Source organism: Piliocolobus tephrosceles, chromosome 1 (genome assembly GCF_002776525.5).
Source record: "Piliocolobus tephrosceles isolate RC106 chromosome 1, ASM277652v3, whole genome shotgun sequence".
In the NCBI taxonomy this organism is placed as follows: domain Eukaryota; kingdom Metazoa; phylum Chordata; class Mammalia; order Primates; family Cercopithecidae; genus Piliocolobus; species Piliocolobus tephrosceles.
This window is the reverse complement of record NC_045434.1, coordinates 218,092,342-218,104,883: the sequence shown is the minus strand read 5'-3', so window position 1 is coordinate 218,104,883 and position 12,542 is coordinate 218,092,342. Positions and strand designations below refer to the sequence as shown.

The window sequence follows — 12,542 nt, the reverse complement described above, 5'->3', positions numbered from 1 at the left end:
TTTGGGAGGCCAAGACGGGCGGATCACGAGGTCAGGAGATCGAGACCATCCTGGCTAACCTGGTGAAACCCTGTCTCTACTAAAAAATACAAAACAACTAGCCGGGCGAGGTGGCGGGCGCCTGTAGTCCCAGCTACTCGGGAGGCTGAGGCAGGAGAATGGCGTAAACCCGGGAGGCGGAGCTTGCAGTGAGCTGAGATCCGGCCACTGCACTCCAGCCTGGGCTACAGAGCGAGACTCTGTCTCAAAAAAAAAAAAAAAAAAGAAGTTGATCTTTATTGGGAAGCTGCTGTCAGAGAAGAACCAAGGATTATTTGGGATTCCTCTTTATTTTTAAAAACTTTTTTTTTTTTTTTTTGAGATAGAGTCTTGCTCTGTCCCCCAGGCTGTAGTACAGTGGCATGACCTTGGCTCACTACAACCTCCACCTCTCAGGTTTAAGGGATTCTCCTGCCTCAGCCTCCGGAGTAGCTGGGACTACAGGTGTGTGCCACCATACTCAGCTAATTTTCGTGTTTTTAGTAGAGAAGGAGTTTTACCATGTTGGCCAGGCTGGTCTTGAATTCCTGACCTCAAGTGATCCGCCCACCTCGGCCTCCCAAAGTGCTGGGATTACAGATGTGCACCACCACGCCTGGCCTAAAAAACATTTCAATTCCTCTTTTTTCTCAATGCAGCAACTATGCCAGCCCTTCCTTTCTTTTCTTTAGACCAGCACCTCTGGAATGGAGTCCCCTCGTTGTCATCCACAGCAGGCAGGTGGCAAGGGAGCCACCGTCCCTAAGAGGTGCCCAGGACAGACAGGGTGACCGAGGACGGCGCAGTGGGGCCCTTTAGCGCTCCAAAGGTGGACTCACCCCCGGTCCTTACACTGCTAAAAAAAAAAGAGGAAGCGGCAACAGCAGCAGAAAAATATGTATACTTTTTTTTTTTGAGACAGGGTTTCACTGTCACCCAGGCTGGAATACAGTGGCATGATCTCGGCTCAAGCGATCTTCCTGCCTCAGTTTCCTGAGTAGTTGAGACTACAAGCACGTGCCACTAGGCCCAGCTAATTTTTGTATTTTTAGTAGACATGGGGTTTTGCCATGTTACCCAGGCTGGTTTCAAACTCCTGATCTCAAGCAGTCCTCCTGCCTTGACCTCCCAAAGTGGTGAGATTACAGGCGTTAGCCACCACACCCAGCCTACAATTGTTAACATGAAGAACTTTTCCCATATCCTTTTTTCTTTCTTTCTTTTTTTTTTTTAGCTAAACTTAGCAGTGAGAAAAAATATTTTTAATGGGTAGAGAGGGACTGGTAAAAATTGTGTTGTTAAAAACCTATGTGATACATAGTGTTCACTCCTCTAAACTTTTGAAGAGGCCGTAAGGTGATGTCTGTAGAACTGATAACCTGGGTCAATTCATATCTTTGATTTTTACCATGAATTTGCTTGTGCTGATAAAATATCAAAGGATGGCTGACAGATCTTTGTTTAAATGCATTTTAGGAAACTTCTAGTAACATCTGAACACAAGAAAGGACGTAGTCTCTGCCGGGTAGTAAATGAAGGTGTGTGGCCGGGCACGGTGCTCACGTCTGTAATCCCAGCACTTTGGGAGGCTGAGGCGGGTGGATCACCTGAGGTCAGGAGTTCGAGACCAGCCTGGCCAACATGGTTAAACCCCATCTCTGCTAAAAATACAAAAAATTAGCCTGGGTATGGTGGCGGGCACCTGTAATCCCAGCCACTCGGGAGACTGAGGCAGGAGAAGTGCCTGAACCCAGGAGGTAGAAGTTATAGTGAGCCGAGATGGCACCATTGCACTCCAGCCTGGGTAACAAGAGTGAAATTCTGTCTCAAGAAAAAAAAAAGGCGGGGGGGAATAAATGAAGGTGTGCTAAATAAAACAGTGACCTTAATCTTTATGTGATGTTCAGACAATCCAATCAGTGGCTTATCCAGCTCTAAACTGAATTTAGAGGCTCCAAGTCCTTAATCCTTTGGAAATGACTGACCCTTTCACGATTCTGAGGAAAGTAACAGAAGTTCATTGCTGGGGAGCAGGACTTACCTGGCGTAAGTTCCTTCTAGAGCAGGGTCCTCGCTGTTGTGCCCAAGGTAGTGGTCAATCAACTTCTCTCGAGAGGCCTTTGGGAGCAAAACATCTGCTTAGTGTCTCAGAGAGAAAGAGGAACAGCACAAAACCTCAACTACAAGATTTATTTCATATAAAGCTGTCAGCAAGGTTCAGTGATCCTCATCTTTCGGAGGGACAGCTAAAACTGTTAAAGAAAAGTTTAATATGCTATAGCTCCTAAAAATCATCTGAAAGTTATTCACTAGTCAATTTTATGCAGATTATAAAAATGATACTTTTTTTTGGGTGAAAATAAACGAACCCCTCCAGTTAGAAATACATTTACTTCCTTAGGAATTAAAACTTTCCAAACTTACAGTATTGCTTTCATCACTGAAATCTGCAGGGTCTCCAATGATATTTATGGCAACCAAAGCAACCTAAGAAAGTGTTAAATTAACAGAAATTAAATATACAGTGTTTGAAATGACTTAACCCCTTTATTTACATATTTTGAGACAGGGTCTCCTCTGTCACCCAGGCTGGAGTGCAGTGGTGTGCTCATGGCTTACTGCAGCCTCGACCTCCCAGGCTCAAGCGATTCCCCCACCTTAGCCACCCAAGTAACTGAGACTATAGGTGTGAACCACTATGCCCTGCTAATTTTTGTGTTTGTTTACAGAGATAGGATTTCACCATGTTGCCCAGGCAGGACTTAACTCCTTTATAACAAACTGACCTATACTGTTATCAAATGGGATGATGTATATCAAAGTGTATTAATTGTTAAAATGTTATGCTAATGTAAAGAACTTTTAATAATTAACAAAGAATTTTAAATAAATTATGTAAGTTAGTATTCTAATGCTTAACCAAATGGTTATTTTAACCATTTAAAGGATGTTCTAGCTGGGGGCGGTGGCTCACGCCTGTAATCTCACCACTTTGGGAGGCTGAGACGGCAGGGTCACCTGAGGTCGGAAGTTCGAGACCAGCCTGGCCAACATGGAGAAACCCCGTATCTACTAAAAATACCAAATTAGCCGGGTGTGGTGGTGGGCATCCCTGTAATCCCAGCTACTTGGGAGGCTGAGGCAGGAGAATCGTTTGAAGCCGGGAGGCAGAAGTTGCAGTGAACTGAGATTGCGCCGTTGCACTCCAGCCTGGGCAACAAGAGTGAAACTCTGTCTCAAAAAAAAAAGAAAAAAGAAAAAGAAAAAGAAAAAGAAAAAAAAAGACATCCACTTGAGATTCAGTATGGAGCTCACAGCTCATCTTTGAAGGATCTTGGGAACTTAGACGATGAAAAGTTAACATAGCTCAGAATATCCAAGTCGGTGAGTCTCACCTGAGGTGGGGAGTCACTTTTCCATCGCGCACCCCCAACTGCTGTAGACCAACTACTTAACCAGGTCATTGCTGGTAAACACATGCAGGTGGGGAGAGGAAGGAAGAGGGTTAAGAATCATTCTTCGGCCAGGCGCGGTGGCTCAAGCCTGTAATCCCAGCACTTTGGGAGGCTGAGACGGGCGGATCACGAGGTCAGGAGATCGAGACCATCCTGGCTAACCCGGTGAAACTCCGTCTCTACTAAAAATTACAAAAAAACTAGCCAGGCGAGGTGGCGGGCACCTGTAGTCCCAGCTACTCGGGAGGCTGAGGCAGGAGAATGGCATAAACCTGAAAGGCGGAGCTTGCAGTGAGCTGAGATCCGGCCACTGCACTTCAGTTTGGGCGACAGAGCGAGACTCCATCTCAAAAAAAAAAAAAAAAAAAAAAGAATCATTCTTCTGGCTTCCTGGCGTGTCATGCTGAAGGCGCCAGGCAGCTTAACTGGACCTTTGCACTCTGGTCCAGCTCACCCGCTTGGTCTAGAGATTTGATTTGCTGGGTGCTTGCATTCCTCTTGGAGGGGGCAGGGAGAGTTGTAAATACTTGTGCTAATTAACAAGACTGCTTTGGACACAACTGATTTCTACTACACTAACCATGTGAGAAAAAGAAAGAAAGGGAGGGAGGAAGGAAGAGATGAAGAATTAGCGGATTGGAGCTGGAGAGATTCTGGATTACATACAACATTAATGTGTCCGCAATTTTTACCAGGGGATTTACCTCGTGCACGTTGGGAGGGTTTATTTAGAACTGTGCTGTCCTACACAAATAGGATGTAAGCCACATGTGTTATTAAGTAGGCACATTAAAAAATTAAAAAATGCAATTAACTTTAATAATATAGGTTAACACAACATATCCAAAATATTATCATTTCATCACATACAACTGACATAAAAGTTCTCATGAACTGTTTTGCATTCTCCTTTTGTACTGAATCTCTGAAGCCCACTGTCTGGTGATGCTGGCAGCAGCTCTGGGCACTAGGCCAGTTCGTGGTAGGCACTGGCCACGTGTGCCCAGAGGCTGCTGGATCAGACAGCACAGCTCAGAGAGCTCAGCAGTTTCCCAGAAGAGATTCTCTCTTATAACATCATCTTGAAAATGCATCTAAGAAAAGATATGTGACCACATAATCCCACAAAGAAGGTAGGGGCAGGATCAAAGGCGAAGCTGCATGCATCTTACCTGATTATATATGTTGTATTTGTTGGCATGGTTTTGGTGAAAAATCAGTTTAAGAAATTGTCCTACTGCATCCACATAAACTGATTTTAGTTCCCGGGCCTTGCAACCTGTCTTTTCGTTATCACAGAGAGACACGTAGCTGAAAAACAAAACACAACTGAAGAATACGCTGATTTGAAAATGTGCTGTTCAATAAAACTGCCCCTTGCTCTGATTGAACTCAAGAGGCTTATTTTTATTGTTTTATTTTTTAAAGCTAGACTACCCCTATGCAGGATCAATAGGTTTGAATAAAAGCTAAGTCTAGAATGAAAAACCTAGGAAAACCCCCTAGAACTCAAATTCTAATTAGTGTTCTTGTTTTTTTTTGAGACGGAGTCTTGTTCTGTCACCTAGGCTGGAGCGCAGTGGTGCCATCTTGGCTCATTCCAACCTCTGTCTCCCGGGTTCAAGCAATTCTCCCGCCTCAGCCTCGCAAGTACCTGGGATTACAGGTACTCGCCACCATGCCCGGCTAATTTTTGTATTTTTAGTAGAGACACAGTTCACCATGTTGGCCAGATTGGTCATCTAATTAGTATCCTTAAGAAAATTTCTACATCTGAAAAGTAGAGTTGAATAGCAGAATTCATAGAAATTATAATGCTGCTTTTTAAGCATATTAAATAAGAGGCAGGTGTTAAGAAATTATGTACTCTTGAACCAAATAGAAGTATATAACATAGGACCAAAAGTTAAGGGGCAATTCATTTTTAAGAGCTTCCAGGGCCTGGCGCAGTGGCTCACGCCTGTAATCCCAGCACTTTGGGAGGCCAAGGCGGGTGGATCACAAGGTCAGGAGATCAAGACCATCCTGGCTAACACAGTGAAACCCTGTCTCAACTAGAAACACAAAAAATTAGCCGGGCGTGGTGGCGGGCGCCTGTAGTCCCAGCCACTCCAGAGGCTGAGGCAGGAGAATGTCGTGAATCCTGGAGGCGGAGGTTGCAGTGCATCAAGACTGTACCACTGCACTCCAGCCTGGGCGACAGAGTGAGACTCCGTCTCAAAAAAAAAAAAAAAAAAGAGCTTTCAAGTAGTTAGTCTAAAAGTCGCCATTATACATTTATATTTCATTCTTACCCGAGTCTTCGAAATCGCTCTGCTTGATAGGGTGCAAAATATTCAGGTAAGCTTTCACTAATGTAGAACTCAATTTTACTTGAAATCATATACTGGTGAGCAAGTAACTGTAGTTTCCTTATTCGACATCTCTCCACCATTTGAAGGACAATTTCTTGTGGAAATTGGCAAAATCTGAAAGCAAACACATTTTAATTTTTTCTGAACAATTCCTCCAGAAGGTTTCTAGATGCCAGCATCTCATTCTTGCAGGTAAGAAGCATTAACCACACACCCACATTGAACTGGACAGTCTGTAGGTACTGATGGTACAAAGTTGCCTGCGACATGATTCCCATTCTCTCGAGCTTTTCATGTTGGAGCTGAAGCTTGGGATTAAAAATTTGACTTGAGCTGCCTGTAACCCTATAGGAATCATACTCTTGGTAGCTAGTAAATGGTCTGACATGAAATCTGAAGTTTTTCATAAGATAAATCAATCTTATGAGGTGGCACTAGTGGGCAGGATGGAGCCAAAGGATCTTCCACGGGAACTCAAATGCTTAAGGGCCCCAAGGTTTCAAAATTGAAGGAGTGCCTGCCATTCATGCATAGTGGTCTAGGGAGAGAAGCCTATGCTATGGCCCGTGCTGGAGCTTCTAACTTTGCTCAAGAGTGACATAACTTTTTTTTTTTTTAGACAAGGTCTCGCTCTGTCCCCCAGGCTGCGGTGGTGTGATTATGGCTCACTGCATCTTTGATCTCCTGGGCTCAAGTGACCCTCCTACCTCAGCCTCCTGAGGAGCTGGGACCACAGGCGTGTGCCACTGTGCCTGGCTAAAACTTTGCCCAGGCTGGTCTTGAACTCCTGGGCTCAGGGGATCCTCCCCCCTCGGCCTCCCAAAGTGCTGTGATTACAGGAGTGAGCCACTGTGCCCAGCCCAAAAGTGACATAACGTATTAAAAAACTAGGAATTGGGTAGAGAATCACAGCAGTCAGCAAAGACCCCACATCGCTTCCAAAAATGCAAAGGCTCAAGAGAGGCACATTTGGGGCAGGAAGGCAGCTGGGAAACTGAGCAACTTTGAAATGAGATTCTTTCGTCTTTCACGTCAGTAAAGTGCTGCTGTAGATAGCTACTGCTTTTAAATGCAGGGCACATAAATTATCATTTGTGGTGAGATTATCTGAACATAAGGACAATAAGTAATCTATTATTTAAAAAGTTATAAAAAAAACAAAACTCCAAAACTATTTAAAGAAAAGCAAGACAACCAGCAAAGCTTTGAAGTTGTTTACAGTCATGCACTGCGTGAGACAGTGGTCCCATAAGATGACAACACTGTATTTTGACTTAGCTTTTCTATTTCTAGATATACAGATACCTACTGTGTTATACTCACTACCGTGTTCAGCACAGTCACGTGCTGTACAGGTTTGCAGACCGGGAGCAATAGGCTATGCCACAGAGCCTAGGTGTGTAGAGTAGGCTGTACCACCTGGGTTTGAGGGCACTCCAGGTGTTTGATGAAATCGACTGATGATGCATTTCTCAGAATGTCCCCATGATTGAGTGATGTAGGATTGTACTTCTAAAAATCCTTCCAAAACGGGCCTATGATTTAGCTACTCAAATGCAGCTGATCAACAGTTTATAGATGAATCAAAAATACCTTTCAAGCTGAACATAAAAAGAAACCTCACAGTTAAAAAGGCTAGTATATATTTATCTTTTCAAGATAAATTGACAGATACAGATTTTTAAAAATAAAAATAATTTGACAACCAAAAAAAATGGATGCCCAGAGGCTACGGTTGGTGCAAACTTTATGCTTTCTTGGAAAAATGTCTTGCTCTGAAGGGTTTAGGCTCTCTGAATTCTGAGGTCACATGAATGGCACTGGGGGTCTCCCTGGATCTCTTTAACCCCACTTTAGTGTCTCTCCTGGAGCTGCATCAATCTATGCCCTGAGCTCTGATGTAGAGGGTCCCACATTTTCTGTGACCTGTGGTAACAGGGCGCCTTGTCCTGCCATTGGGAGGCTAGGCTTCAGGGTATCCTCCTTTGTCTCTCTGCGATGTGCCTGACCTCAGGGAAGTCAAGAGACCCCGAGCCAAACCCAGTGGGAGTCTGTGGTGACCAAGGGCACAGGGATCCTTTTCTTAGGTACATCCTCTGAAAGCACGTTACTGGAGTGAGTGATGCCCTCAAAGCAATACCATGTCAACGCACAAGAGAACCATATGGGTGTGGTTTTTATAACTATTACCAAAAAGGGTGGCTGGGTGTATACTCGAGAACCTTCAATCCCCACATAAACACGGAACAAGTACAGTGAGCGTACAGGACCTCTGCAGAGGGGATGCTGCTGCCTGGGAGAGGCATGAGCAGGCTCACGGGGAGTCTGGGAGGAGAGGGCGGAGTGCTGGGCTGCCCCCGCGGGTGTGCTCCTCCTCCTGCCCTGCAGCCATAGGTTGGACCCTGTTAATGCTGCCTGCACGGGCAGTGCATCGGCCCTGGCCAGGGCAGTATCAGGATGCTGGCTCGTCTGCAATCCCAGCTCCACGGGTGACAAAGATGCCGTCTGGCCCTTTCTGCTTGACTCTTGCTTCGTTTCTCAGTTCATTCAGAACTCACTTCTGGGAAATGCAGGGATAGGGGGTCTTATCCAAAAGGAAAATATGTTTTCATTTTAAATGAGATTTACATTCAATTTTCAGCAACATGTCTTCTGAATAAAAGCAAGACACAATTATATGATTGAATTTAAAATGCCATACATATTTACGCATTCAAGAGTTAGGAATAAATAGTAACTTCTCAGGCTTGAAAGCAAGTCATGAAGAGCACAGAGCTGATGAGGTGGGATGGGGTGGAGGTGGATTTTTCATCACATGACTGAGGGCAGAGGGCAGATGCCAAGTGAGTGCATGAAGGGGCTCAGCTGTAAAGACCAAAGCAGCAGAGGCAAAAAGACTTAAATGTTTTAGGAAAATAATCAAGCAAAACGCTCATCTAATGAACATTTTTTTTGAGACAGTCTTACTCGGTCGCTCAGGCTGGGGTGCAGTGACTGTCATAGCTCATGGCAGCCTTGGACTTCTGGGCTCAAGGGATCCTCCTATCTCAGCATCCTGAGTAGCTGGGGCTACAGGCAGGAGCCACTGTGCCCAATTGAACATTTTAACAAAAGTATACGCGTGTTTAAGAGAAATGTGAAAGACACAATCTTTTGGTTAAAGCTTGGTGTCATATAAAAGCAGTTATTTTGGTTAAAGCTTGGTGTCACATAAAAGCACTTATTTTGGTTAAAGCTTGGTGTCACATAAAAGCAGTTAGCCACACACTCTTTCATCACAGGAGCCCAACTGTAAAAGCAAACAAAGCTGCACGCGCCATCTCTGCACAGAAACTTAATGAGAATGTGCAGCCCAGCGTGTGATCAGGGAATATAGTTAGACAGTTACAGGGCCTCATTTCTCTTCCTTCTCCCCATCTGCACATTTTCTTCAGGGAGTGTGAGTGAATGTTGTAAGTGAAAGAGAGTCAACACATTTTATTTAAAAATATAGACAGAAAGAGATGCCTGACATTGCGCCACACGCTGACATCCTCGGTCCTGATGTCCGAGTGATAGTAAAATCTGAGGCTTCGAATGAAAGGAGCCCTTGTACCCTCCTCAGGGACCCGAGGCAGACTCTCAGCCCAAGCCCCGCTCTGTCCAGCCCTCACCTAGGTGACCGCCACCCACTGACGGTCGGTGCGTGGATCATGAGCTCCCGGGCACTGAAGCCATCTTCGTGTCCAGATGAGCTGACGACGACAAATCCAATCTTGTGAGGCATTCTGCGCGTTTGGGCTGTTTATAAGACAGCAGGAAAGATTTCTTTAAAACAAAGGAATTCACGAACACATGAACATTTAAAGGGTTAGTTCATGCCTTGCTAATACACACAATAATGCACTAAGTATTCAGAATTTTCCCATCTCTTTGAAAGAGTCTATTTTTTTTTTTTGTTAAACACTTTGTATAGATACTTCTGACTCTGTTTAAGGTATCATTTAAGTTATCTTGACTTTTCCCAAACATGTGTCCAAAAAGTTTGACTAGTGTGGATTGTGTTCCCCAAAAAGATACATAAAAGTTCCACCTGTGGTACCTGTGAATGTGACCTTATTTGAAAATAGGGTCTTTGTAGGTGTGATCTAGTTAAAACGAGGTCCTCGGGGTGGGCCCAATCCAATGTGACTTTTAAGAAGAAGGGAAGAGACGCAGCCACACAAAGGGAGAGCACCATGTGGCGACAGAGGCAGGCACCGGAGCGAGGCATCTCTAAGAGGGAGGGGGCCTGCCGTGCACGGCCGAGGACAGGCGAGGGCGGCCAGTAGGCGCCCAAGGCTAGGAAGAGGCCAGGAGGGATCCCCCCATCCTCCAGAGCGAGAGTGCAGCCCTGCCCACACAGCCTCCAGAATGAATTTCTGTTGTTTTTTTCTTTTTTGAGACGGAGTCTTGCTCAGTCGCCCAGGCTGGAGTGCAGTGGCCGCATCTCAGCTCACTGCAAGCTCCGCTTCCCGGGTTCCCGCCATTCTCCTGCCTCAGCCTCCCGAGTAGCTGGGACTACAGGCGCCCGCCACCTCGCCCGGCTAGTTTTTTGTATTTTTTAGTAGAGATGGGGTTTCACCGTGTTAGCCAGGATGGTCTCGATCTCCTGACTTAGTGATCCGCCCGTCTCGGCCTCCCAAAGTGCTGGGATTAAAGGCTTGAGCCACCGCGCCCGGCCTGAATTTCTGTTGTTTTAAGCCATCTAGTTTATATTTTGTTATGGCAAAAATCGTTTTTGTCTAGAACATAAACACAAATGTATTTCTATTAGTTAGGAAATGAATAGAACCAGTACATTAATTAGTGATACAACAACAAGGGGAAAAAGGCAACGTAGGCACTAGCCTAACAACTGTGAAATGAATGCGTATGAGCACAAGGAAGAGCAGGAATGACAGGCAGGCGTATTAAGTACAAAAACGTTCACGCAGAGTCAGGCTGAGGGACTGACTCACAGGACATTGAGCCCAATTTGCTCAGGGACTCTGGGTTACTTTTCAGTTACTAAGCCAGTCAGATTCTTCCTAAGTAAGCCAATTTGGGTTAGGTCTGAATCATCAGGAAAACAAAAAAGGCTCCTCACTAAACTAGGATAAAGAAGACTCCATTAGAAGACTCCATTAGAAGTTATCTGGGATAAGATAAACTATTAATTGAAATTCCCAATAGGAGGTAACATATAAACATACCCCCACGTAAAACTTTACGTATTGTGACATGCTTGATGCATGATCTAGATCTTTCTTTTACTTTCATTGAGAATTTGAAGAGGACAACTTCAATATAGTAATTCTTGGCTGGCATTATTGCTGATGTTTCTTGGAATGTATGAACAAAAGCACTAGAATAGAATGACATTGAGATCCTAGTTATTTTTTGCACAAAGTTCACTGCAAGACGTTACTGTGTATTAAACAAAAGCAAAACTAAACCAACCCAGAAAATAATTTTTAAAAAGCCCCCCAAAACAGGATAGGGCTGGGTGTGGTGGCTCATGCCGGTAATCTCAGCACTTTGGGAGGCTGAGGTGGGAGGATCACTTGAGCCCAGGAGCTCGAGACCCGCCTCCTGGGTAAGATAGTGAGACCCCGTCTCTAAAAAGACAAACAAACAAAAAAAGAATTTTGAAAGGATGAGTGTGATTTAACCCACTGTTAGCTGCCCAGCCACACCTGCACTCCCGGCTCCCTATGCCACAAACGCACAGCCCATGACTCCTCCTTCTTCGTGACCTAGCACTTCCGGGTCACACGGGCTCTGAGCCCAGAGGTACTTTTCCCTTGGCCACAGCATCTCTCTTCATCCACTCCCCACCCAGCGGTGTGCCAGATCTTATCAGGCCTACCCTTCCTTCTGATCCCACTGTCTTTTCTAGACAGCAGCTGCCTGGTGTCTTCACCTGGAGCACCTCCCTCAGACAAGTCCTAAGCTCCTGTTGTGTGAATGCACTTCAGACCCAGCTCTAGTCATCTCCATCCACGTCCTACCTCCAGAGCTCTTGGTGGGCTCCCCATCTACGGATCAATGTGCCAACTCTCCCCTGACCCTCACTTCTTGTCCTGAATTCTGAAGTCCAGCCAAACAATCAAAGCTCCAAGTTAATACCCTTCAGCTCTGAAGCCCTCCAATCCTTTCATCATCTTTTTATCCTTTTCTGAGACGGAGTCTCACTCTGTCACCCAGGCTGGAGCGCAGTGGCGTGATCTCGGCTCACTGCAGCCTCTGTCTCCCGGTTCATGCGATTTTTGTGGTTCAGCCTCCCAAGTAGCTGGGATTACAGGCATGTGCCCCTGTGTGTGTCTTACTTTTTTTTTTTTGGTATTTTAGTAGAGACGAGGTTTTGCCATGTTGGCCAGGCTGGTCTCGAACTCCTGGCCTCAAGCAATCTCCCCACCTTGGCCTCCCAAAGTGCTGGGATTACAGGTATGAGCCACTATGCCAGGTCCCTTATATCATCTTTAAGGGCAGGGCCTGTCACTCCCTATCCCACCTTGAAAATAGCTCTTGTGGGCCGGGTGCGGTGGCTCAAGCCTGTAATCCCAGCACTTTGGGAGGCCGAGACGGGCGGATCACGAGGTCAGGAGATCGAGACCATCCTGGCTAACACAGTGAAACCCCTTCTCTACTAAAAATACAAAAAACTAGCCAGGCGAAGTGGCGGGCGCCTGTAGTCCCAGCTACTCCGGAGGCT

General features: G+C 45.5%; 1 protein-coding gene across 10 annotated transcripts in view; it reads right to left on the bottom strand.

Moving 5' to 3' along the window:
* Window positions 1–12,542, bottom strand: part of CEP104 (centrosomal protein 104) — a 44,110-nt gene that overhangs the window by 28,879 nt on the left and 2,689 nt on the right. For 5 of the 10 annotated variants that reach the window (XM_026457469.1, XM_026457467.1, XM_026457465.1 and 2 more), the window contains 5 exons: window positions 9,481–9,607; window positions 5,768–5,941; window positions 4,646–4,784; window positions 2,443–2,505; window positions 2,060–2,136 (listed from right to left, as the gene is read on the bottom strand). In XM_026457469.1, coding sequence (XP_026313254.1) covers window positions 2,060–2,136; window positions 2,443–2,505; window positions 4,646–4,784; window positions 5,768–5,941; window positions 9,481–9,593 — 566 coding nt within the window. In that variant the 5' untranslated portion in view covers window positions 9,594–9,607. Of the gene's footprint in view, window positions 1–2,059; window positions 2,137–2,442; window positions 2,506–4,645; window positions 4,785–5,767; window positions 5,942–9,480; window positions 9,608–11,040; window positions 12,107–12,542 lie in introns of those variants that run through there. The other 5 variants (XM_023215186.3, XM_023215189.3, XM_023215192.3 and 2 more) reach the window with 2 other exon arrangements.